Genomic DNA, 26,799 nt, shown 5'->3' on the forward strand with positions numbered 1-26,799 from the left:
CTATAGATGTACAGATATCTATACTTTTTATATATAGATACATATACACGTGCACCCCCCCCCATATTTAGATGTATAGGTATAGATACTTATACATATATAGATATCTATACTTTTTATATATAGATATATCTATATCTCAGATCTAGATCATTTAGGTAACCTACAGAGGTTATAGGTCTCTACAGGCGTATCCACCCTGCCTTCTGACTGGCTTCCGACTAACACGCAAGCTACCTCTCTCGGCATCCGTGGAATCCAGCCAAAAATAAATAAAAACATACAAATAAAGCGTTCAGACAGGCTTATTTTGACATTTTAAGCCAAAGACTTGTTTTTCTATTTTGTTTGGAAACAGCAACTTGTTTCCAAATGAAATAAGAGCCCACAAATTCACATACCCTGGATTTTAAAGGAAAGCCAAAAGCAAATTCAATGTTTTGTATGGGGTCCAAAGTGTTGCAGGAGACCTGAATCAAAACAGACCTTCTCTTCACTTATTAAGCATTAAAATGGATAATAAAACGTCCAAATAAAACCACACAAAAATCACAAGTTGCTTGCGCAGCTCGGCATCCAATGCCAGATGAAACAAGGGCATTTCTAAGTTTCAGGATCAGCCCAGAACAAGAACCTGAAATCACAGATCTCACCTCGGGCCAACAGACGGCATTTGGGGAGCTTCCCCGCTGCAAGCGCTGGCCCCGAGTCTTCCCTTGGGGCAGGTCCAGGGAAGTCCACGGAGCAGCTACTGAGACGCACGCAATAACGATGCTGACCTCCTGCCCCTGGGGCGGGGGGCCGGACTCGATGATCTTCAAGGTCCCTTCCAGCCCTAACGTCAATGAAATCCATGAAGTCAGCCCAGCCCGCTATCTTCAGCCCAGCCCAGTCCCAGAGGATAAGTCCGGGAGGGACCACGGGGCCATCTCGTCTGACTGACAGCCTGCAGAGCATCGTTATGAAACACGTCACCCGCCGCCCCATCCAAGCCCCCTGGCTTTAGCCAGACCACAGCACGTCGGCCTTCAGGGCACTAAACCGCCGCGTGCCCCAGCCAAGGCCCCAAGCCTGAGGCTGCAGAGTGGGCTGAGGCTCCCCGCAGGGCCTGATCCCCCCTCCCCACCAGGTCCCTGACTGCCTCGCCTGGGCAGAAAACCTCCTTCTTGACCCCAAATTTGCTGAGCCATTTGACCACAAACACAGAGTCAAACACATGCCTGTGCAAAGGGATCCCCTATACCACAGCGGATCCTGCCCCACAACGCACCCCCAGTCCGCTGCATCAGGTCAGACGACATCCGTCCCCCTTAATGCAAAGCAGCAGGTATTAGGAGGAGTCCACGGCGGTCCCTGGAAGAAGGGAACGAACCGGGGACGACCACGGCAGAGGGAATCCACAACCCTCCGGCCACGGCGCCCCGAAGCTGGGGTACAATCTTTTCTTAAAAAGCAAAGCGAACACCGAGCAAAGCAAAGCAAGCAGATGAACGAACCCCGCAAAAGACGCCTCACCTCATTCAAAAATAAACCGTGCCTGAACGGGGATTTACCACCGCTTGTTGCGCCGGTCAAACGCCTGCGGGGGAACGGCCTCTTCCTCCCAGGGTGAGCCGGCCCCACTCCAGCTCCTGTCGTGCCTTGTCCCACCAAATCCCGCACTATCAGATGCTGTTTCTTTGCTCAGCTGTCCCCAGCCATCAAGCTGATCTTATCCTGGTTTTAATTGGAGTGGCCAACCCAGAGGAGTGACAATATCTTACACCAGCTGAGAAACGTGTCCCTGGGAACACGGGATAGCAGCAAAGCAGAGAACTTCCCAGAGGGCTTACACTGGCGTGTCAGTAAGAAAAATAATGAATCCACTGTCATGAGCCGGGCCCAAATATTCACCCCTGTGTAAATAGGACCAGAATCTCTCTCAGTTTGTATCCCAACCATGTCACTTCTAACGGCACGGGACGGCAAAGGCAAAAGGCCATACCCAGCACTGCTTTGCTGGCTGCGTGCCTTGCTAATCGTCATGAGATCCTGGCTTCATGCTGGTTTTAAGAAGAAAAATTCAGGAGCTTCCCAAAAACAGACACACTGTGGGCACCAGCTAGATAATACGTTTTAAAATTGCTTAAATATTAGCTGTTCCTCTTACTTAAATTACTGGATTTCCATTAAAAAAAAGTTGTACTTACATCAGGCCCAGCTACGGGACCTGGGGCTGGTCTCATCTGAAAATGTTTATCTTTCCAGAGTAAACCAACATAATATATTCCATGAAAATTAAGCTTCCTTTCTTAATGTTCATTTGAATAATCAGTGGACCACTAACAGAATGCAAAGCTGTGATGTAAGGGACGCGGTGTCCCATTATATATTTAAATCTGTTGGCTTATTTAAATTAGACCCGGCGTGGACATGGCAGGCGAGTCAAAAAGGTTTTGGAGTGTGCCCCTGCATCACCACGGTCGTGAGCTACCCGCAGTTTGCCCGAGGACACGGATGTTTGCTCTTCCCCCGACCGGCTGGATTTCACCCTGCCCCGAGTCCCAAAGCAGCTGGCTGGGAATTTCCCAGTGAAATGATTTCCAGCAAAAAATGCTGATTCTGGAAGCCCAGAACAACGTGCAGGGAAAAATCCAGACTGACCCCCTCCTTTTTTTTTTTTTGACTGAAAAAAAAGAAAAAAATTGAAAAACCTTTTCAAATTGTTGAAAGGTTTGAGTCTGAGCATCTTCAAAAGGGAAAGAGCCTCATTCTTATCCAAAGGCCTTTTCAAAAACTGAACTTACAGTAATTATAGTAAAAGAAAGCCCCACACAAAACAGAAAAGGGTTTGGATTGAAACAAAACGCCAGGCATACGGATCCAAATCATTTGAACACTTTTTGGTTCATGAAAACTTGTGATAGGAACATGTGGAGATACCTTGAAGTGGTTTGGGAAACAGCTCTCAGTCCAAGCCAGACCAGTGACCCGAGGACCCAGAGTTTAAGGAATAGCCACGACTTCCCAAGGGCTGTCGGTTCACGACTCCTGGACGCTCGCATTTCCCGCTGTCTCCCAAGGGAGCTTGCAGGTGCCTGGCCCTTTTGAGATCCGGTCCAGGATGTCTCAAACCGGGCATCCCAAACCAGCGATCGTTTCTGAGCTGAGCCTCTTTCTCCAAGGGCCTTTCCATGTTTGGCCAGGAGCTGGTCGGAAAAGGCAGGGAGAGAGAGCGATTCTCCAACCAACTCCGCGCGAGTCATTGCCGGCTGTCAGCGTTCGAGCACTGCAGACACCTGCACACTGAGGTTGATGCTTCCACCCTTCCCTGTCCGGCAGCCCCCCCTTGCCAGCTCGATCCATTGTAAGATGCGTCTTGCCTTTCATTTTTCTATGCTTTCCCCCCACGTTAATCTCTACTTCAATTCAAACCCATCATTTTCTTGCCCATTCATCTTCACGGAGAGGTAAGAATAATTGATCCCCGTCCTCTCCTGCAGCGGCTGAGTGAGACAACACGCAGGCCTCCCCCGAGAACGCGTCTCTGCAGCCTGAAAGTGTCCCATTGCCTCCAGCTTTCTTATAAGGCACCGGGCCCGATCCGGCAGTCTTTCCTGGCTCAAGCAGACCCCCCCGAGTAGGGATTCGACTGAGTGAGGGGTACAGGGCCAGGCTCAGAAGAACGGAGGCTCGTACTCCGCAGCAAAACTAGGGACCCCATTGCTTTTTTCTCCTCCTACTCGCATACGAATTGGAAGCTTATGGTCTACCACAAGCTAAAGTCTAGTTGCAACAGAGACACATGGGGCTTTCCCCTTCTGGGTGGAGCGGCTGCGTCTACTAACAACAGCCTCTCCTACCGCTTCAGTGAGGGCGGCTTTGCAAACCTCCTATCTGCACACCTGTCCTGCACAAGCTCCTCCATCTGTCTGCGTTGTTTTTAATGGAGCCGTAACCCACGTGCAGGCCTCCAGCTGTGCCCTCGCCTCTGCTAATTAGAGCGGAGTAATTGCCGCACTTGTCTGGGACGCGGCGCTCCCGTCACTGCGACCTGGCCCTGCGGACGGTGCCGCGCAGCACACGTGTGCTCCAGGCGTGCATCGGTCTGATTGCCCCCTTGTCCTCTGCATGGGCTGTCTCGGCAGGCAGAGCCAGCACCCCAAGTCCTGCATGCCTTGCAGAAAAGGAAGCTTTCCATGGGGTCCCCTGGGAATCTGCCCGACTGAGGCTCAATGCATTTCCTTATCCCTTCTCATGAGAGGGACTGGATGTTAGCTTTACTGGCCCTGCCACCACGCCTGACCTCTGTTCATGACTATCCTGCAGCCTTGGAGGACACCCCTTTCTTAGTCATGCTGAGGGTTTCAGACCGATAATGGGTGAGCTGAAGTGACGGGCTCCATCCTCCCCTGGCAGCTGCCATTAGCAGGAGCAAAAATAATGGCCTGTTGTTTAACCTGCAGGACTCCTGGGTTGCGCACAGAGCCCGTGGGGCTGAGATGTTGCTTAGAGAAGATTTACATCTCCTCCGTGACCATCTCGGCAGGAGCTCAGGGCACCGGGCGCTTCTCAGGGAACAAGAAAAAAAGTTTGGTGGCATTTCTTGCAACAGCAAGAAGCCGGTGCACTGGAGCGCCCCGAGAGCCCGCAGGGAGCTAGCTGCCTTGCGGAATTAAACAGGCATCTTACTCTGCTGCTCGCTAGCCCATCCTATCTGTGTACGCCCCTCTGGATGACACGAATCAGCCGCTTGCTGATGGCATTTGGGAGCCAGATTGCTCCTTCGCTGCCCCTGCAGCTGGCACAAACAGACAGCATCCAACACTGGATGCAGCTTTGCTTTGTGCATGCTGCCAATCTCGAGGTCTGGAGGCCTAGCGACCTTTTCAGTTATTTTTGCTAAAGATTATTTTCCTCTTACATGGGGATGGAGACAATCCTCCACATGTCTGTTACATGCATGAAGAGCTCATTTCTACCCCAGCAAGGGCTTTATTCTCCTCCCCACCCCAAACAGGAACTGCAACATTGGGGGGGGAAAAAGAAGCAGGGAACGTGCACAAGTGATACAGGAGAGATTTAAAGGGAAAGCATCATTGAAAATAAACTGCATGGAAACCAGCTGGCCACTTCCTCATTTGATCTTTCGTAGATGAAGTTTAACAAGCAAGACCCACTAGGTGATGCATCTGATTTATAGGCGCGTTACCAAAAAAAGGGGGCTAATTTTTCTTACTGTAGTCACTGTTTTCGTCCTTGGTCCCATCAATCGTACCATCTGGGTGCATCTGCAGGAAGAACTCCTGCTGGCTGAATAACCTTGTCACGATTCCTTTCAGCTGGGGTTCTGCAAAAATCAAAAGATAATAATTATGTGATGTTCACAAGACGCGGTAAGTCAGAAAAGACAAGCTGCTCGGCCAACATAACCCCCCCGAGTAAATAAGCTGGTAGTTAGGAGATCAGATACTTTCCTGGGACTCCTTCCAAAGTGGATTGTAAACCAGACGTACGGGGCGTTTGAAGCAGAGAGCTGGTAAACAGACAATATTGTTGGTGCAGTATAAAGCAGCGGTTTGGTAGCAGTTTGCTTGGCACCGCTGCCTTCTTGCAACTTTCTGGTCCCAAGCAAACTGCTATCAAGCCTTTGCTTTATACATTTGCTTTATTGCAAGGACAACAAGATCTTTAGACTGCCCACGATGTATTCTGGAAATCCTGCTCATTTAATAGAGACATGTACACTAGCAGGGCTTTTCCTTGTGCGGTCCTGCTAGCAACATGTTGCTCGGTGCAAGCCGCTTCCTGAGCCGCAAGAACTGATGCCAGGTGGATGCAACGCTGTGGCCAGCTAAGTGGCAGTGCCACGTGGCAGCACTGATGAGCAGGTGCCAGGTCCCGTGCAAGGACCATGGCACGGAGGGTGCAAGGGGACCAACCGGGCAAGACTCAGGGAGGGAAGAAAACGGAAAGTAGCTGCAAACAAGCAAAGCACAGGTGTGTACCTAGATGTGCCACCATTTCAAAAGGCCGATTGAACTCCCTTCCCGGTGCAATACATGGCCCTGGCTTCTATCAGCAGGGGGGATAGTCTCCCTTTCCCATCACTAGCCCTGATGGCTTTGGGGATGAAGGACTTCACACCGTAGCTGACTCTCACCCATCCATGATCTCAGACCCATGCAGAAGTAGGGAGAAATGCCCTTTCTAGGCCTGGGGGAAAGGGAAGATGGAAATACTTCTGTAAGCGGGATGATTTTTAAATTGCTCAGAGATTCAGGGTGTTACACGGAGCCCATCTGGAAGTGATTGGGCCCAGTGCAGATGGACTGGAAAAAGAGATGCTACTTATTAAGCAGCTCTACTATGTGTGGCAGACGCTGCTCCTATAAAGTAGTACTCATAGGTGCATAAACTCACTGTAGCTCGGAGCAAACAGCACTGACAGGTCAGAGATCTCTCTGACCACAAACCAACAGTAAATAAATAACAGCTCGTTACTGTTGGCTCAATGGACAGGAAAATATCCAGTGCAGCGTACACCCGAGTGTGCTCCGTTTCATGGCTTTGACGCCTCGAGTCAGATTGTTTAATAAACCATCACAACGGCAGGGCTCTGGTCACATCGGGCAGCAGCGAGTCCTCCCTAGGAGTCCCCGTCTCCAACCGTTTGTCACCAGGCCGTACACGTCTTGCAAAACGGCAGTGCTCCCCGAGCTGCAGAGAGAACACCGCAGGGACCGTGCGACAGGTTTCCACTGTGTCAGCACCTTGCAAATTTAGGGAGAATTAAAAACAAAACACTTCTACACTTCAAAAAGAAAGGCATCCTTGTCATGATCCAACCTCATTTCAGGTATCTGCCAGGCCTAGCTGCTTACGACAAAAATGGGGGTGCAGCTGGGGAGAGGGAGTCATGCCCCTTCAATGCAGGACATTTAGCCCCTGGCTGCTCAGAAGCTGGACATGGACAACCCAGCTGGAGGCAATAAACCTGGCCGAGCTTTTGGTAGTAGGAATGCAAGCCTGCGCTCTCTTTACCCTCACGAGGTCGTCAGGAGTAGGAGCACGGACAGGCGTCCTGGCAAACTGCTCACTGGACCACCCCGTGCTGGCAGAGCCTGATATGACTGGGAGCACTCAACTCCTAACAGCATGGCCAGCATCGTGGATGCCTATACGCCTGCAGCGAGGCCGCCCCGATGCACTGCATTTACTCGCAGATTAATTGAGTCTGCTGGGGCATGGTCCTTTCTGCGCTCCAGCATCACGTGTATCAGCATCCCTGCACTGAAAAATGGCAGCAAGGGCTCAACGAGCTTTAGTTAAAGCACCCTTCCTGCCTTTTTTCAGTGCAAGCACACTGATACATGTGACGCTCCAGGTGCACTAATTACAGCGGCTCTTGAAATCACTCTAATTAAAGCACCCCCAGGAGCATGTGTAACAATGCCCTTGCATCTACGAGGGTTGAGAGCCACAGTAAGCACTGCCACCCCACCGAATTAACCCAGAAGCCCCTTCAACAGACTGCAGAAGTCCTAAATCCAACCCCTCCCACTGCCAGAGGGAATTTAAACCCCATCTCCCACTCCCGAGGAGAGCACTGGAAACCTGGGGAGGTGCTCTCACCTGTTTCTGTTCCACGTGGCACATGTAAACCTTGCCCAGACCACAGGCAGGAACCCAAGCATTTGATGCCAAGCCGTGGGCCCGAACGGGCTGGACTGAGACTTGTTCCTGCTTTCTGTCTCCAAGCCACTTCACACAAAGCTGCTGTCCCCCGGGGCAGAGTCCAAGCCCCCCCGCCACCGAACTTTCTGTGGCCCCCTGTTCAAGCATTCCCCCAGGAGAGTGCGATCAAATTCTTCCAGAAGAAAACTGGCCTGGCTCCCCCTCAACTGAGGACAGCAACTCAAGCCTAGGGGGTTGGATAGGAGGTCAGTGCCACCCACTCTCCTCCTTCCTTCCTTCTCCAGGCCACATGGCTAGGTACACACGTTACGCATCAACCGGTAGAAGTGACTGGAAAACGATCTAAACCTGCCACAGAAGTTCAGCGCGCACAGACCGGTTGAAAACTGGCGGAGCCTCGTGTCAGATAGACCTGGGTAGACGTAGCATCAGATTTAATCGGTTTGGATCAGACCAGCCAATCAGACTTTTGTGCCAGATCCCCTCCTGACTCAAGTGAGGCCGCAGTCCTCCAGCATCCCAGATGCCTTTGCGGCTCCTCCACCAACCTCACTTTGCAGGGCGGACGGGCTAGCCTCATCCCATGCTTGTCTGCTCTACCTGGGCTGTCAGAGCTCCCCATGGGGCACGTGCTCAGCCGCCAATCAGGTTTGGCCTGCTGATCCGCTGTCTTCAGCAGCGCCCGGCATGCTGGGAAGTGCATGGGAGCACCCCCATCCTGCCGGCCTCGGCCAATGCAAGCATCCCTGCACCCCCCCAAATGATGGGAGACCGTGAGTTTTGTCATTCCCGATCTGGTCTTTGCAGCTTAGAGAAAGTTCGATCGATGCCACCTCGGGGGTTTGAATGTCTGTACACAGCTGCTGTACAGCAACCTAGCAAATGTGGGGGGGAGTGGGAATTGGGTCCTCAGCAGAAGGGGGTAGAGAGCAAAACACGCTTCAGTGAAGAAACTATTCAGTAACGAAGCCTGCCGGGCACTGTGTTTGAAGCCCTTACGGGAGGGACGCCCCCAGGCCACCGCACACTCCAGATCTCAGCAATGCAAAGGCAGACACTGTTGTCTTGTCGGGACTGGAGCCCGCTGCAATCAAGCCAGAGATCAGCTCCCCTGGTTTCCCCCGTCTTCTTACACATCTGACAGACACTCGATCTGCTCTGGTTCAACAAGGATGAGCCGTTTCAACAGGCCACAGCAAGCCTGGAAAACACCCGAGCTGACGACCGGCCGGGACTGTGCGGCTCTTCGTTGGATTCCCATCGGATGAAGCTGTGCTAACGTGCTGGGGTCTGTCCCACATCCCAAGCCACGCTCAGAGGGAGACAAACTGGCAAAAACCCCTAAGCTACATCTGGAAATAACTGCCAGGTTTCTCTGGACCCTAATACAGCCTGACAAGGATGCTGTGCCTGTCACTTTGCGTTCCAGGCTGCAGGTTTTGGGTTTCAGGGGGGAAGGAGGAGGCACCCCGGAGCCCTGACCTAGCAGGAGGTAGGGTAGCCTGGACAAGGACGAGAGTGCCCAGACAGCTGGATGTTTCCAGGAACTGAATATCCCACCTCTGAGCATGCAGATCTGCACACAAGCAACAGCCTCCTATTTTCTCAGGACAGCTCCACAAGCATCTCTCACATCTCCCGGTCACTGCTTGAGAGCTGTCTGCACGCCGGAGCCGTGTCAGCTGCATGGAACAAGGCAGGGCCTGACCCCTGCATCCCCCCTCCCGCCTTTAGCAATCAGCTTGCGGTTCGTCGCTCCCCCCGGTGAGAGACTGGGACCCCAGGATGGACAGCTGGTGTCTGACCACGGACCTGGTGCCGCTCAGGTCAGCACAGGCAGCCAGGCTCCCCGAGCACTGCCAACTCCACCCAGCTGCTGAGACAGCTGTAAGGGCAGGGGCAGCAGCCTAAAACCTGTTTGGCAAAGCTCACCGAACACCGAGTGCACGCAGTGACTAGCAACCGAGACCACATTTCCTCTGCTGCCCCGGAGGCGAAATGCCACACTTGTTTTTAAGAGACTCCCTCGTTCTGCCAGCCTGGACTCGGCCATATATTTTGGTGTCAGCCCCGGAGACTGAGAAGGTAACTGTCCTGCAGCCTTCTCCAGGGCACATGCCCCTTCCTTTTCCAGGACAGACTCGATTAGCTTGGGGAAAATCCATCACAAGACAACAGACCTTCTGATCAGCTCAGGTGGTGGCGGCGGGGGGTGTCTGGATAAATCAGAGGAAGAGGCCACCGACGCACCAGACAACACATTAACACGAGCAGGGGCACAAAGCACGGCTCCCAAGCAGCCCTGCCAGCGAGTAACCCTTGCCGTGCTGACAACGGCAGAATAAAAAGGGCGCTATCAGCCATCAACACAACACCCCTGGGGGTGTCCAGCTCCTTCAAGCAGACTCAGATCAATAAAAGAAATAACTGCTAAAGGAAGAGGGGGGGGAAAAAGCCAAGCGCAAACCATACCAGAAGCACTCCTTTACTGCAGAGTGTCCCTCCAGCAGGGCTCAAACACAGACTGACCCTCCTATTTTATACCCTGGAGAGGGTTTCCAGTGCTCCCTCTTCTGAAAGCAAGAGCACCCTTGCTTTGGAGCAACAGCCTGTCCTCTTACGGAAAGCTTTTACTTCCCCCTTCCTTTTTATTTCTCCCTTTTTCTCTGTAACCCTGGAACGGGACGGATACGGACACAACACGCTCCACAATCACTCCTGGTCCCCAGAATAAACATCCCAGTGCTTCAAAGGGAAGGTATTTACAGGCACTTCTCTTCCCTCATTTCCCTGTATTGATTTGGGGTTGAGAAATGCAGAGGGTGGCAAGGAAGAGGCCACAGAGAGGCCTGGACTGCAGCACAGCTGGGACGACGTACTACTGCGAGGTGAGAGGGCCGGGCTGCGGAGGGACTGGGAGCCTGGAAACTGCAAGAGGCAATAGCTGAGCAATAATCCTGGATGACAGAGGCATTTCAGAGGGTAAACCTAATGCATGAGGCCCCATCCAGCTGACAGAGGCACTGTTAGCACTACGCGTGGTTTGTGTTTCAGCGCCACCCGCCAAGATCGGGGCTCTGCTGTGCTGGATGCTGCTCACACCCGTGGTGAGAGGCAGCTCCCGCTCCAGCCAGCTCACCGTTTCGAAGCAAGAGACAAAGGGTGGAAACGGAAAACAGGCTTGCAACTAGGTCAAGTGACTTGACCAAGGCCCCCGCTGCAGGTCAGTGGCAGAGCTAACAACAGCGCCTGAAGAGCAACCCCACGCCCAATTCACCAGACCCCACTGACACCTGCAGGGCCTTCTGGGGCCAGCCACTGCCCCAGCTGCGTGCACTGACCATTGCTCCTGCCTCCACTCCCAGGTAGGTGCTGCCCCACGCCCAACCTGGTGTCTCCAGCTCCCCCGGCCATACTCTGGCCTATATCCCCTCTGCCACTCCCAGGCCTTGCTCACATTATCCAGCTCAGGCCACGAGCCACCCTATCCATCAGCAGCTGCCAGGGATCCTGTTATCGGGGACCGCATCCCTGTCATGCCTGTCATCCCCGTGGCCTTTGCCAACAACAGGATGGACCCGGAGGCACTTGCTAGCACCTCACCCTGCTCGTAAAGGGCAGAGTCCCACCAAAGCCAGGGGAATGGGCTCACGTACACATATCCCAACTGGGAGGCAGCCATCTGGGGAAAGGAGATCATCTACTGGCACACAGCACAGCGGGGGAGAGAAAGTGAATCCCTCCCAGGGAAGAAACCCCTTTTCTGAACAACACCACTGGATCCATCTTTGTCTTCGCACTGCTGGTGTGTGCAGCCCCTCACTGCTTTACCCAGTTAGGAGTGAGGGGCTGCACATGACAGCAGTGCAAAGACAGCGACATTCACGGGAAAGGAGAGTTTTCAGCTACATCACCCTATAGCAAAACCCATAAACTGGCAGCTAATCCCAACCTAAAGTCATCCCCAAAATTGCAGCTCAGATGCATATGTGCCCATGTGCAGTAGAATGAATCCTGGCATTAGGAACATCACTTCACTGCCCGTCACTGCTCATCCCAGTCCTCCCAAGCACAAGATGCACCTTGATGGGTGTTTTCTGTGACGCCAGGTGTTAGCACAGAGCTCCGGGTGTGAATCTGTCGCAGGGAACAGCCTGCCAGGAGCCCCCAGTTCAGAGATCTGCGTTTGACACAGGCTAACACCCTGACCTGGGAGCAGGGAAAGCAAGGCTCTGGATTACTTAGGGGCCCCAAATGTATTTCCACCTGGAAAGGATAAGGGGCTTTCCTGGGACTTGAACCGTTGAGTCCAAGGGGCCGTGACAATGCACAGGCGATGCCTACACCTAAACCATCCCTATGGGAGACCCATGGCTAACCCCTGCCCCCAAGCTGCCTGCGATCCAAGGATGGGTGAAGCAGTCCCTGGCTGGCACAAGGGGCTTCGCATGGGTTGGGTCCCAACCTGGGAAGCCTCTCTGTCTTTGCTTTTCCATGCACGACCACCGTGAGCTTCTGCACGAGCGCAGGCAGCCACCTCACGCCCAGGTGGGAGAGGAGATGCACTGTGCACAGGAAACTTCACTTTTCCCCCCATCTGTTTGCTCCCAGACAACTCACTCAGAGCCACTGCCCGGTTGGACCCGAGGGGACCATGCCGCGGTACTAACAGGCGCCGAACTTGAAATACTCTTTCCTGGCGCCTGCAAGGAACGGCGACCCGGCTCCGTGGCTGAGCCGAGGGGAGAGCGCAGCCCTGAGCGTCCTCCGAGTGCTGAGACTGGGCCCACAAATGCCGCCACGCCTGGTCTGCACTGCACAGCCGCAATGTTTGCTCAACATTAACTTGTGGCAATTGCATGTTTGAGTCCGGAGCATCCACATTTCATTATTCTTATTTTCTTCTGTTTAGGCTGCAACTGTCATGACGGGGAGTTGATTTATGATTCACCCAGCCGGCTCTGGGCTCCCTTCGAGCCGGAGCGTAAACGGCTCCTAATTTACTTAAATTAACTCCCCGTTCTGAGGGCCACGGCAGAAACTGCAATTCCTGGCTCCTAAAAAAATGAGGCACCCACAATGCTGGCTTAGCGACTTAGCAGCTAAACACACACAGACAGGGAAGGGCAAGGGAAATGCTGGTTTAAAACAACAGCGTTAACGAAGGGTTATATTAGCTCAGCAGGAAAATCCATCAGCGTGGCTCCATGCAGATTCATATGGTGACAGGCACAGAGACAGAGGAGGAAATGCAGAGGCAAGACAAGGGCTCTCGCTTTGCCCGGGAACCGCGAGGTCCGGGCAACCGTGCGCTTCACCTGCCCAAATGTGCACCTCCAAAGGAGCAAGGGATTGATTTGGTCCCAGCCCCCCCGGCCTACTGGGCTGTGCTATTGCTCACCCCAAGCAAAGCAGTGGTATTTGCACTGCTGGGAACACCTAAACCTGATGGGCAGCAAGTAGGGCTGAGGGCTGATGCTGAACCCCACACCTGCACCTCCGCGGGGAGAGGAAACCCATCCTCCCACCTGCTCGGATGCAACGAAGTGGCTGAGGGCAGAGGGGAAGATCCCCCAGACCCTAGCAGAGGACTGACAGGACTGCAGAGGATTTCTGACCCCATGGGTTTGTCTGGAGGAAAAGGGGGCTCCTACCCCTCGCTGGTAGGGAAAGCAGGTGGATAAAGTCCCAGCATGTTCCAGTACCCAAAGTGCTCTGGAACGGGCCAGGGTGGGGAAGGGACGATGAGATGGGCACAGGTTTGCAGCACAGACCGCCTGCGCCCACCCAGCACCTTGCAGGGGTGAACCCTCCAGCTGCTTACACTGCAACACTTGACGAGACTGGTGCCTTCAGTGGGTCCTCATGCTCATATGGGTATCCAGACCCGTCAGTGCAAGGGTGGGGGGAGGACGTGGCAAGCGGATACCTGGAACGCAGGCCGGGGGGCATCCACGTCCCCGCCTGCACGTGGTCTGCATGTGGGACAGAGCGATAGGTACAAACCAGGGTGGATCTGGGGGGGTCCACTTGCCCCCTCTTTGATTCCTGCTCCACCAAAGTTTCAAACCAACTGCCCAGCAGTGACAGCAGCATTGCCAGGTAGGTAGCAATGAGGGAGTCACTTGACTTCCTGGCTCATTGTCATCTACCCAATTCCTGCTAAACTCTTGACTCCACAGCGACCATCTCTCCTTTTTAACCGTCCTGATATTCCACCAATCAAGCTCGCCGGTGTTGTGCCCTGCTGTGGGCTGCTCATGGTCATGAAGCTCCTATTTCACAGCCCTGCAGATGGTTTTTAACTCACTGAAATGCAGTCCTATTTGGTTTTGCTTCCATATAGCCCCTAGCGCATTAGTAAAGCTTCTAGTTTATTTTTAGCTACAGTAAAATCTGCCTTGCTTCCCACGTGATGATGCAGCTCAGCGTCTGCACCCGCTTTTTCCAAAACCCTAGAGCTGCCCGTGGGTACAAACAGAGCGACTGAGTGCTGCTAGCACAAGGCCGCCGGAGAAGCGCGGCGGGAGGCATCAGGCGGCTGAACTCTGCAAGGCGGAGTTGCAGGCCCAGCCGGCTTCGTCTTGCGGCGATTACTGCAGCCACCTGCCAATTTATTCTAACAGGAAAATGACTCTGATGGAGAAGGCCCTGGCCGTACACCTGTATTTACCATCGCGCACCGCAAATCCCTAACTACAGGGTGGCGCCTGGCACCGCCATTATGCATGACATGAAATCACAGCAGGACCTCGCTCAGCATTAGCAAGCGGCTAATGCAAGCGGTGGGATGCGATGAAACCCGGGGGCTCCCTGCCTGGAGGGGACCTCCTGCCCTTGCCGTCGGGGAGTCCCTCGAGCATCCCTGGCAGTGGATAAAACAGCCACGGGAACTATCGCATCTGGATGAAACCCCATAGCATGTACAGGCGGCCCATGATTCAGGACAGCCCTGGCCTCAGGCGCCCTCTCGCTCCGACAGGGATGTTTTTTGCTCTTGCTTCTCTTGCTGGCTAGTGCATGGCGATAGGGGCTCTATTTCTCCTTCTCCCTCCCTCTCCAACCACTGACCATCCACCCAGAGCTGACCGGGGGGACTGGTCTCATGCATCTCTGCAAGGGAGGGAGGGAGAAAGCCCCGAGTCCCACTTTGTCCCAAAGCATCAAGTGTGGGGTTCCCACCAGCGAGTCCATCAGTGACTTCACCTCCCCGAGGCCCAAGCTTTGGGGGAGATGCTCGTGACCGGTCCAACGCCACCTTTAAAGGAGACACCGCCACCACAAATAATCCCAAAGCGAGCAGAACGAGAGCTCTGGCCCTGAACTGTGATTTGTGCTGCTGCCAGACACTAAATCTCTCCCCTTCCTCATCCATCCAGGCTGCCTGAAATACTGCGGGCGCAATGGGGAAAGCCTGCAAAACAAGCCCAGCCAGCTCCGCTGGACCGGCAGCTGCCTCCTTCCACGAGGCCTCGTGCTCCCAGACAAACTGAATCATTAAAAGAGAAAGCAGGGGGAAAATACGATGCAGGAGAGCTGAGCGGAGCCATCTGAGAGTGTGGGAGGCTCCAATCATTCCCGAGGCTCGTGATAAATGGGGCACCGGGCTCCAGGAGCATCTGTCACGTCTCCTGGTCACTGCTTGCCACTTTTGTCCACAAACCTAGTGCGCCGGATGGAAACACTGGGCCAGACTCAGGTCCTGCACCTGTGAGGGTTTTGTTCTGAAGGATGCCTGCAACATTTATCATGTGAAGCCCTGGGAGCACTTCTAAAAAAGATGGGCAAAGAGCATTACCCCATTTTACAGGTGGGGACTCGGAGGCACCAATGAGCCCTGGTCAGAGCCAGGAGACTTTTTTTTGACAAATATTTTTCTATCAGACAACACCCATTCGTCTAAATCCAAACCTTTCAGAGTAGCTTGGAAGGGTTTGGGGGGGGGGGGGTTCCTCCCGACAAAAAAGAAAATTGAAAATGAAGCTTAGCAACTGTCAGCAAACTGCACTCCAACGCGGTTAAACCAAAAAAGAAGGGGGTTCCCATTCTGAAACAGCAGGTCATTTAAACATTTAAGAAAGTCCAGTAAAAATAAATCAGTAAATACAGGTCAAAGCAGGAGTGATTTTTTTTTTCAACTGACACAAACCAAAATATTTTGTCATTTCAGTTCCTGAAAAATGTTGAGATTTTAACTTTTATTCCCGGATTGGTGAGTGGGAGAATAAGTGTTCAATATGCTGAAGATGTTTGCATGGAGAGAAACCCACATGCTGCCCAGGTCCATGCAAGACATCATTTAGGGTGGATTCTTGTTGAACCACCCCAATGCCCGACTAGGTCCTGACGTCCCAGAGGCCCATTCCCACCAACAAGGCAAACTGAGGGCAGAGTCAGACGCATGGGACTTTGACCCCCCCACACCTTCCATAACACTGCCCCACATCTGGACCTGCGAGGATCCAGCTGGCTGACTAGGATGGCTATTCCAAGCAGGACCAACAGACCTAAAAAACAATCCGGACCCCCGCAAAACGTGAGCCTCTCAACAAAGGTGGGTGCCCTGTGGTACCTGGGCTACAGAGAGGCTAATTCTATAAAGCCTGGGATCAAAGAAATGCTTGTACCATATTTTGGCTGTCTTCCTATAATGCAGACCCATTTCCACCGTGTAACAACACTAATAAAATCAATCATTGTGTTTAGCAAGTTAACTGCAAAGGAAGAAGAGCAATATTTGGAAAGACTGGACATGCCCAGATTGCTGCCTTTGTAAGAGGGTGGAAATGCAGAAGGTGGATTTAGGATGGAAGGAAATTGAGGAAAACCAAAGCAAAGTCACACTTCTGCCAGCTACGACTGCAGATTCAACAGCTAAGCAGAAGAACAACATCCCAATTAAAAAAAAAAAAGCTCTCTGGGCCCCGGTAATTATAGTGCAATCGTCTGCTAGCCCTTCCTCTCCCCTCTGCCCTGCAAGGATACGGCATCAGTTAACAGGCAACGGGAGAGTATGTCTGAAGATCAGCAATTAAAACGTGAAATACCGAGGCCCTGATCCCGCAACAGGTTGTGCGCCGATAAAAGGACGGGGCCCCACACAAACCTCTCTGCACGCCCGGTGTCATTGCTACGTGGTTCAACAGGGAAACAAAGTCACCCCAAATTGCAAGACAGGATTTCAACGGCCTTGCCCTGAGCTGGGCAGGACGGAGCTGTCACGAGTCAGAGGGCTCCGCTCAGCCCACAGTCGTCCCCTCGAAGACAAGCGCTTCTGTCCCCTCTGCTAATTTGTCACCTCTTTCAGGTTTTGGGGGGAAGAAAAAATAGCCAGGCACTTTGTAGGCAGGTTTCCCTCCCCATCCTCCCATACCGCTTGACCTCTGGCAGGCGGCTCTGCTTTGGGATGTGACGGAAATGCACTTTTATGGCAGCCCCGGTACTGGAGAAGAGACCCGCGAAGCAAAGCAGCGATCTAGGCACCAGGCGACAGGGAGGACGTCGAATGCACGCTGCTCTAGATAAATACAAATTAAGTGAGCAGCTTCTATTAACCCTGGGACCTGGCTCTTTTCCTCCCTCATTTCTAGCCAAGGTGCTTAAATATGTTAAGTCTCCCTCTGCCAGGAGGCTGCCTCGTGCTTCACTGTTCCCCGCCCTCCCTTCTAATAACCATGGCCACCCCCTGCCCCCTGGAAGTGCCAGCTTTCCGTCAGGGCCCGGGAACGGCAAGCGTGTGCTTATCATGCATCTTTCGGTATCGTTCATCAGCCACGGAGCAGCACCATCCCTTTGGGTGAAGCGCCGCAGCGGTGCTGAGAGCCGGGGGGACCCGGGCACCTGCTGGATAGCAGCACCCAGGTCCTGGAGCTCACAGGCCAGCGGGGCATGCTGTGCCTATCAGAGATGTTTCGGGCGGCCCAAAGCAGCAGGCAGAGAATGACTTGGCCCCTGAAATGCAGGCAGCACTACCATAATTACTGCCAGGCTTGTGCAGAGGATGCCACAGGCCCTTGGCTGACCACCGCTGATGGAGAACTGGGTGAGAGAGCTATTTTAACCCTCAGGACAGGCTGCAGGAGCTCCTCCTGCAGCACATGCTGACCAACCCAGTAAGATCTGCAAGAGCAGCAAACCCCTGTGTCAATCTTACATGCAGCCAGCCAAGCCAACCACCCACGTAACGCCCAGCGTAGGCATGCCCCGTGAACAGATACAAGCAGCTCTGACCCGTAGGGCCCTTCCACGACGTTGTCATGTTAGTGCAAGGACCTCAGAGGCAGGGAAGTGCCATCCAGGCTGCTGCAGCGCAGGGAGAGGAGCTAAGCGTGGACACGGCACGTCCAGCCAGCCCTGGCAGCAGGCTTTCCTTATCAGCCCGCTGCTCTCTGGCTGCAAGGAAAGCAGGCCCAGGGGGAAGGCAGGTGCCACCGAGACCTGGCAGACAGACCAACAGCTCCCAGGAAGAAACACATGCACTGGCTTATGTAAAGGCAGCTTTCCAGGGCTTGGGATCAGAGCAGGCAAAGCTGCTAAGCACCTCTCCGTCCTCCCTGGCCTCCCCCTCGCAAGGCTGGAAGCAGCTGCTACTGCATGGAAGCAGCAGGGCCCAGGCTGGGAACGGGTGACCCGAAGGCCAGCGTCCCCGGCACGAGCACTGCTCGCGACCAGCACCAACCCACCGCTGCAGCATGGTGCTAATGGCATTGGACCGGGCTGTCGGCAGCTTTCAAGACTCTGCCGAGATCAGGCAGCGGGCCACGTGCAGCTCCTTCCTCCGGCCGCTGCAAACAGAGGCCGTGTCGCTGAGCACCGACGACCGCCCGGCAGCCCCGGGGAGCAGGTGGGAACATGCGCCGCCCGCCCCGCTGCCGCGAACGTGGCCGTGGCTCAGTCTCCCCCCAAGCCAGCGCTGCCGGGAGCCATTAGTGGGGTAAGCCTGAAGCCAGGCAGAAGACAGGGATGATCTGCACCTTGACGGACGAAATCACAGCATCAGCTTTCGCAAGCAGACGCCCACCCTCTATGCTGTGTTTCTGCTCCCTTCACCGCCACTGCTTCTGAAAGCTCACGCGACACATCTCCGATTCAAGGAGGTCTAAGACGGCGCAGATCTCCCCGAAGCAACGGCATTTATAACACGTGTGCTACTGTGACAGCTAACCACTTGGGCTGAAAAGAGGAGAACAGACACGGCCTCGGAGAGATGCACCGCCCGCACAGGGAATGCCAGCTCGCTTTACGAGGCCGCCCAGCACCCATCCGACCACAGCAGCACGTGGTCACCACTCCCACGACCACTCCAGCCAAGTCCAGGCTCCGGCCAGCCGGCCCATGCAGCTGGCCCTGCCCTGGCAGCCTGCACACCCTGTCTCCACCACCTGTAGCCGACGCATCTTGGAAGGACAAGCGTGCAGCGACAGAGCTGCTGAGCTGGCCTCATCCACGCCCTGCCGCACGCTGACACAGAGATGATTACACTGCAGCACGGGGGCTGAGAGCCCGATTAGCATGGACAGGAGGACAGCACCATACCGGGCCTTTTAAAGAGACCAGCAGGAAGGTGCTGGCTGACTTGCGATTTCCAAGATTGCTGTCCCGCCCCGGGAGCCCGCAGCCCCGCAGATGTGCAGCTCCCGTCTGAGCTGCAAACTGCCTGCAAACAGAGGCCAGATTCTCAGTGGATTCCCAGCTGGGCCAATGCAGGGGTGTCAAATGCCACTTTGGGGGTCGGACCTGATGATCTGTTTAGGTCCCTTCCGACCCTAAGCACTCTGATAAACTTGCCCTGATTTAACCCACATCTTGCTCCACGGATGCTGTGTGCTTCCATCTGCTTTCACCTCAAGGCTCCTTTCTATTTCCCCTTCTTCCCACCCCTTTGCCCTCTACAGCTGCTGAGAAGCACATCTGGCACAGGGTTTCAGGAGCAAGGCAGGGAAGCAAGGACACTGGCTTAAAATCGAGCAGGGGGTTGGACTAGGTGAACTCCCGATGTCCCTTCCAACCCGAATTTTCTATGGATCGGCAGCCTGCAAAACCATCAGCATCTCCCACCCCGAGCAAGCCGGTGCCCGTAAGACCTTAAAGTCCTTCACAGAAGTTTAGAGCTGGAAGCTTCTCCAGGAGGACATCAAAGCTACTCCCAAACATACAACCAGGCTCAATGGTGAGACCCGCCCCAAGTCCCAGCTGAGCTGTGGTCATCTCTTACTGGTCATCCTAGCCTGGCCGGAGAAAGCCACCCCTTTCCCACCGCTCCAGCTCCACCCAGGCTCCCCCTGACCCCACCAGAGAAGCGCTGAGCACCAAAGTCCTGCAAACCCATTTCTTCCAGGGGCCGCGTCGTTCTCCCCCCGTCCATCCCTCCACCCAGAGACAAGATCCAGAGAGCCAGTTCTGCTGTTGCCTCACCTTTACTCCATGATTTGTAAAGCCTCAGCTGAATCGCTGGTAGTTCATATAAATAGTTGATAACCTCATCACCCGCCCACATAAAAAAAAATGACTGTAAATCTTCTGCTCTTTTTTTCCCTAGCTTCTAGGAAAGAAAAACGGTCTAGTTTCTGGTGTTTAGGAATGGTGTTTAGGCATACATGGGTGTCTGTGGGGAAAATTAAGTCTCCAAGAACTGGTTTTTGCATTTGGTTGTTACTTGGCTCTGGCGGAAGTAAAAACCTAAGAGTCTAGACCCAGCCACTGCGGTCTTCCTCATGCCCTGAGCAGCACTGGATGATATTTCTGAAATGACGTAGTCACCAGACAGTAGTTTTGAGTCGACTGAAACTACCCACAGACTCCTGCTGAGTTCAGCAAATGGCTTCAGCAAGAAAAACAGAAAGAAAAAAGAATCTAAAAAAAAATATGAAAAAAATGAAACAAAACATCTTCATTTAAAATGTATCAGTAGTAAACAAGGGGGGAAAAACCCCCTGTAATAATGAAAGGTAAAAGAAGCTGTTTGTTTGGGGCCAGAAGAAACAACTTGGTTAGTCCGAAATGGATTGATTTGGGGCTTATGATGGGTTGAAAAGACCAGATGAATTAACTCATTTCAACTTGAAACGAATGGAGGAATGGGAAGGTGGTGTACCCTGATTTTTCATCTCAGGTCCTGAGACCTAAACCTCCACAAGCATGTGCGCAGCTCTCCTCGGGCATCTCCTCCAGCTGGCTGGCAGCTCCGACGTCCCATGTACAGAGCTGTTTTGGGAGGTCCTGGATGGGGAGGACACTTCCCAGGATCCGGGACGCGTTCCCCGGAGAGCTCTGGGCCTCGAGCACACGCGTCCCAGGCTGGTGCAGAGTAGCCAGCTGGGGTGATGCATTTGCAGCAACCATTGCTGCTCAGCAGATCAGCTGTTGCGTCTTGCACCAGTTGGAGCAATCGCGGTGGGTTGGTACTTGCCACCCATCCTCTGCAGAGCACAGAGCCGGTGGCTGATACAAGCCAAGCCTGGAAGACTTCCAGGGTGAGGAGACGGACACGGAGGGAGGGAGATGCAAAGCCTGGTGCTCTCCCAACAGCTTCAGCAGGAGAGTGAGCACCATGGAGGAGATGAGAGAGATGTGGAGGTGAGGGGGTAGGTTTGCAAGGAAGAAACTCAGCATTTCAAGGCACTCATCCTGGCCTCGCAGCCTCTCTGCAGCATCTGATAGGAAGCAGAGCGAGTGTGGATGGGCTACCCTCGGCAATAAACTGGGAGGTGTGCAGACACCTACACACCCAGGCGATGCTGCCAGCACCTAGATACTATGGCAACTGACTTCCGTAGGTTAGATGGAGAGTTATAGCTATTCCAAGATGTTTTATTCTGCAAAAATTGAGAGAACATGACCCATTCAACTAAACCACCCCATGCAGTGGCTGGGAAAGCTCAGCCAAGTGCTTTGAAAAGAGGCAAAGCCTTTGAAGGGGCTGAATCATGCAGCACTCAGAACTATTTCCCAAATTGGCTATGAACGGAAAGAGGAAAAGGAGAGGCATCATCTCTCTCTTAAGCTCCTATGTAGCTCAATGCATGCTGCAGGCATGGGCTTACAGCCTTCCCAAAACCTGAGGAGCTCACTCCGGGAGAACAACTTCCATCAACTTCAGCGGGCATTTCCTGCACTGAAAACAAAGGAAGGACTCTGGGACCGAGCCCAGGTTTGTAACCCGTTAGGTATACGACCAAATGCTTCAAATACATCCCTTGATGAACTAGATGCCTTCCCTTCCCAAGGAAAAAACCCTGCTATTCCCACTTCTGTAAGCACACAGATACCTATGCACAGGTATATTATAACATTTCCAGTCCTTTAGTTTTCAAAATAAAAAGCATCTTAAAGGGAAAATATGCAGTTGGCTTTTTTAGCAGCACGTTTTCCCCCCTGTCAACAAAGCACATGGGAAGACGGTTGAGAATCACAGACTCACAGAAAACGAGGGCTGAGGGACTTCAGGGGGTCACATCTAGTCCAACCTCCTGCTCCAAGCAGGACCAGCCCCAACTACATCATCCCAGCCAAGGCTCTGTCAACCCAGGTCTTGAAAGCAGTTACGGAGAAAATGTTCACTCGCTCAGCGACGGCAAAAGATGCATTCAACCGCAAGAGCAAAATTTGTTTTCTCTCTTTGAGATGAAAGCAGTCATCGAGGACAGAGTGAGCAAAGCGCGCAGTGTTGCAAGCTCTTGACTAGCATCTATGGAAATGAGACCTCAGAGAGATTAGCAGGAATGTGGATAAAGCCCGATGCTAATCCCATTGAAGTCAATGGCCATCTTGAGACATCATGGATGCATGTGACAGCTTCAACTCAGACAAAATTTACACGGACTTCCAAGGGGGCTTGGTCTTTTCCTGCTGAAAACACACTAGAGCTCACTTGTTCCACTACACAAGGCCCAGGAGGAGTCTACACAAAGACAGAGCAAGCCCTAAAATACTGCACAGCCACCCACCACCACAGCTCTGAGATGGACCGCGAACACGGAGACAGCGGGGGGATCATGGCCATGGGGTCCAGGAAGTTAGATCACGACTCTGCACGGGCTCGAAATAGGGAAAAGGCAAGGAAGGGATGGATGTGAGTGACCAGGTGCCCTATGTTCAAAGGGCACAGGATTAACCTGTCCAAGCATTTGTCAATGTAGCAGATATCTAGAAAAGGCTGCTAGAGACACTCCTGGATATTCAGACCTTCAGCCTGTCATAAAAGGGGCCTCTCTCGTGCACCTATGCTACAAAACCCTCCCATACAACAGCTCAGCGCACTACCTCATGGCTAAGATTATACAGATAGATCACTCTTTCTTGCATGTACTCTGCACACACGTGTGCTCACATGTGTAAGATTTATATATGCATACTATTATATACATATTCTAGGTATATAAAAGATAGTATCATGTATAACATTTAAGTTTATAATGTTGCATGCATGCTTTTATAGGAATCTATATAAAAAATGTGCTATCGTAGATACAAATACACCTGCACCTGGTTTGGACTGTTTGCAGCTGTGCTGTCTGTGACCTGAAACCCCAGAGTAAGAGAGCTTTCCTGAGTGTAAGGAGCTGCAAAAAGATGCAGCATGAAGAGAGAGCGCTTAATGAACCTGACAGCATGTTGTGAGGGACTCATACAAATGGGCGGTATGAACTCCAGGAACCAGGATTCAGCTCGTGTCTCCAAATATTTAGCAGTGTAGAATACAAAACATCACACCCAGTGCTCCTGTCTTAAACCCACACACGTGATAAATAATAAAAGCGCTGGACGGTCTGTCTCGCCCACTGGAAAGAACAGTGAAACAAATGCTCGTTTTTCTGTGGTCAGCCAGGGAAAGCACGCACACCCCCTTCGCTTCCCTCCTTTGGGACTATTTTGACTGTGCCGAATGCTATTCGACAGGCCCGGGGCCTCGTATTGTCATTTGCATCCGAGGCAAAGCGAGTGTCCGGTGCCACCAGACCAAATTCCCCGCTCACGTCAATGGAGCGTTTCACGCTCGCTTTGCATGGGCTGTGAATTACAACCCACAGTTCAAAGCAGTGCAAAATCTGGCCTTATTTACACACACACAGGGCTATTTTTACTGTCATTTATTTATAGCTAGTGATGTGTTAAAACCATTTCCCTTCTTTGAACTTAAAGGAAGGAAAAAATATTTGGAGTTATTGCTCACACCAAAACCAAAGCACAGGAGCCGCCGTTGCCACCAGCGTTGCTTTTTCTACCCTTTGAAGCTCATTTCGAAACCCTTCTTGAAGTCACTATTGCTATATTAGCACTTCACTAGCAACGGCCTGACCCTGCAGACATTGCACTGGAATAACATGCAGGAAAGCCAGTCACTCTACAGCCTTGACTGTCTCGCTTGTATGCTCTGTGCCTCAGTTTCTCTGTCTGTGAAATGGGGAGAACAATCTCCCTCTCATCTGGAATGCTACACTAATACAAATCACTGTTAACACGCTCAGTCCTAGATGGCTGCTCCCTACAGCAGCAAAACAAGGTCACGGCTGAGCAAGTAGCTGTGATTCCCTGCTTAGTGCAAGGGATGTTTAGCCCTCTGTGCAAATGAACATTTCTGCGAGCCCCTTTAGCACCTTGTGAGCTGCAGGGCCCACCTACCCGTGACTAAATGCAATTGTGGGGGTTCGTGGGTCACTGCACAACCTATGCTTCCCTTCAAACCAGTTTTTGTTAATTCATTTGCATATCTCTGCCTATGCACAAGAGAAACTCTGCAGTGAATAATTTGTTTCAGCATAATCTACTCCCGGACTGAGCAGCCTGCAGATGGGTAAGCTTCAGCACGCGCTGCCTGTATCAGAAGGGACCATCTTGAGAGGCTAGGGAAGGGGCTAGGCTCCCTGGCCTCTCGGGTGAAGGACGCACTTCTGGAGGTGCGGGTGTCAGGTTGGATGTGACCAGGTGAACTGCAGGAAACAGGGCAAGGTTTCCAACTCGCATCCCCTTGCCCACCAAGAGCGAGCAATGCATTAACGAAGGAGACCCACCCCCGGCACAACGCTAACATATCTAACTCTCACTCACATGGCTGCACCGGTCAAACCATGCCAGGAGCAAGGGCTTTTCCCCAAAACCAGGCTCAGTGCAGGATCTTACAGCCTGATGGATGACGGGGGCTGTCAAACACAAGTTGGGGGGAGACCTCAGGCTCTAAGCAGGAGCGACAGGGACATAAAGTCATAGACGAGGGGGGCTGAAGGGCTCTCGGGAGGTCCCGTCTAATCCAAGCCCCCGCTCAAAGCAGGACCAGCCCCAACACGTGCGCTGCTGCTTAGCCCCTTCCTCCAGAGCACCCACTACCTGCCTCTGTCGGACCCGGACGTTGGGCTACGCTGCTCCGTCAGCCTGACCCACGGCGGCGGTTCTTTGGGGTACGGAAGGGACGGGGCAAAATCGTTCAGATCGGGGCCACACTTTGCACAACAGGGCCCTGGGGTTTCTTGGCAGGACCACAAACAATTGTGGAGAACCCCCCCGCCACGTGCAGTCCCGTCACGGGGAGAAGGTGATGTGCATGCACCAGGCGTTGCTCTCGCACCGCTGCCTTTCACAGGTCTACAGACAGTTCAGGCCACGCTCTCCTCACCTCTCTCTGAGCAACTTTATTTTCCCCAAAGTCAGCAAAAGAGCTCGGCTCGCAAGCCCCTATCTGTGCACGGCCAGCCCCGAAGCATTTTGCCAGCTAAAGATAGCATCAGCCCCACGGTACGCGAATCATGGCAGCTGACAGCCGCTCAACAGATTAATTATTTGTTTCTTTCTGGACAACAATACCAGGGAACGGCTTTCTCCCTCAGCAGGCTTCTCCCCGTTTCTTCCCAGTCCTGATCTGAGGACAGACTGAATTCCTCCGTGTGCACATCAGGCCCATAACAACTCCGGTCTGAATCTGCCAGCTAGCTCTCATACCTCACTGCAGAATTCACTCTGCCTTTAGCTGGGGGAGGAAGGGAAAAAGAAAAAGGAGAGTCAACAGGGAAGATCTCCGGTTGTGCGGGGCATTAAACAGACACGACGACGAACAGCTGATCACATGAACTACTGAAAACTCACTCTCGCCAAACACAGTGCGGGTAGGTGTGTCTAAGAGGTGGGAGGAAAGTGCTCCGCAGCACCAGACAAGTTCTTCAGCTAAAAACCATTGCTTTTTTTTGTATTTTTTTTTTGCAAGAGCCTGGTGGTTCACAGCAGTCTCCGGAGGGAGAGGGAAAGAGGCAGAATTGCTCTCAGGGCCCCATCCAGCAAGCTCCTGAGTCCCATAACCGTCAGCGAGAGCAGGGGGAGCAGAGCACAGCTGGGGAGCTCTGCTGCAGGCAGCGTGCCCGGGCACTTCTCAAGGGGGTCGCGTTTGCTTCCAGGCCACAAAAGAACGGAGAGCAGGCGCGGGGAAACTGAGGCCCCGCCAAGGAGAGGAGCCGCCGGGAGCCAAACAGCAAGGACGGTGTTTGTGCGGTTGCCACCCGCGAGGTTTCCAAGCAAACGAAATCCCCGCTGCAACTCTGGGGGGGACCTAGTTATCCAGCGGCCTCGATTTTAACCAATCCCTCCCCTTCGCTGTCCCTTTCCTTGTCGCTACAGGGGAAATCAGAGCTGGGAAGCCTGGAGACGATGCCAGGGGGGTAACAAACGGGTTCAACTGCTGAGGTCCCCTAAAACCCTCGCGGGCCCCCGGTCCCAATCTCAGCACCGGTTTTCTGGCAGCGGCACAGCAGCTGTGGGCCAAAGGCTGCGGCCGAGCAGCACGACAAGCCCCGGCGGCTCGGGGGAAAGCCCGGGGGTAACCCGCGCGCGGGGGAGGCGGCTGGCCGGCCGGCCGGGGTGCCCACGTGCACCCACAGCGGCTCCGGCCCGGGGGACGGGGATGCCCCGGCTGGGGGGCGCCGCCCCCGCCGCGGGCACTGACCTGGTCTCCTGCGCACCGGCCGCTTCCTGCCGCTGCAGAAGCGCACCTTGCTGAAGACGCCCAGCACGTGCCTCTCGCACAGGGAGCGCCCGTCCTTGCTGGGGCTGGTGCGGCGCTTGGAGGCGGACACGCGGTCGCTGTTGGACTCCCGCGCCTGCCGCTTCTGCCGGATCAGCGAGCTGGCGATGGCCGCCGCC

The 26,799-nt window shown here is 53.5% G+C and overlaps 1 protein-coding gene across 3 annotated transcripts in view; it reads right to left on the reverse strand.

The window, feature by feature from the left end:
• FGF12 (fibroblast growth factor 12) overlaps nt 1–26,799 on the reverse strand; it is a 212,880-nt gene that overhangs the window by 103,161 nt on the left and 82,920 nt on the right. For 2 of the 3 annotated variants that reach the window (XM_019532922.1, XM_019532923.1), the window contains exon 2: nt 5,219–5,329. In XM_019532922.1, coding sequence (XP_019388467.1) covers nt 5,219–5,329 — 111 coding nt within the window. Of the gene's footprint in view, nt 1–5,218; nt 5,330–9,489; nt 9,516–26,799 lie in introns of those variants that run through there. The other variant, XM_019532924.1, reaches the window with a different exon arrangement.

The sequence above is a fragment of the Crocodylus porosus genome, unplaced genomic scaffold (genome assembly GCF_001723895.1).
Source record: "Crocodylus porosus isolate Cpor-Errol unplaced genomic scaffold, CroPor_comp1, whole genome shotgun sequence".
In the NCBI taxonomy this organism is placed as follows: Eukaryota; Metazoa; Chordata; order Crocodylia; family Crocodylidae; genus Crocodylus; species Crocodylus porosus.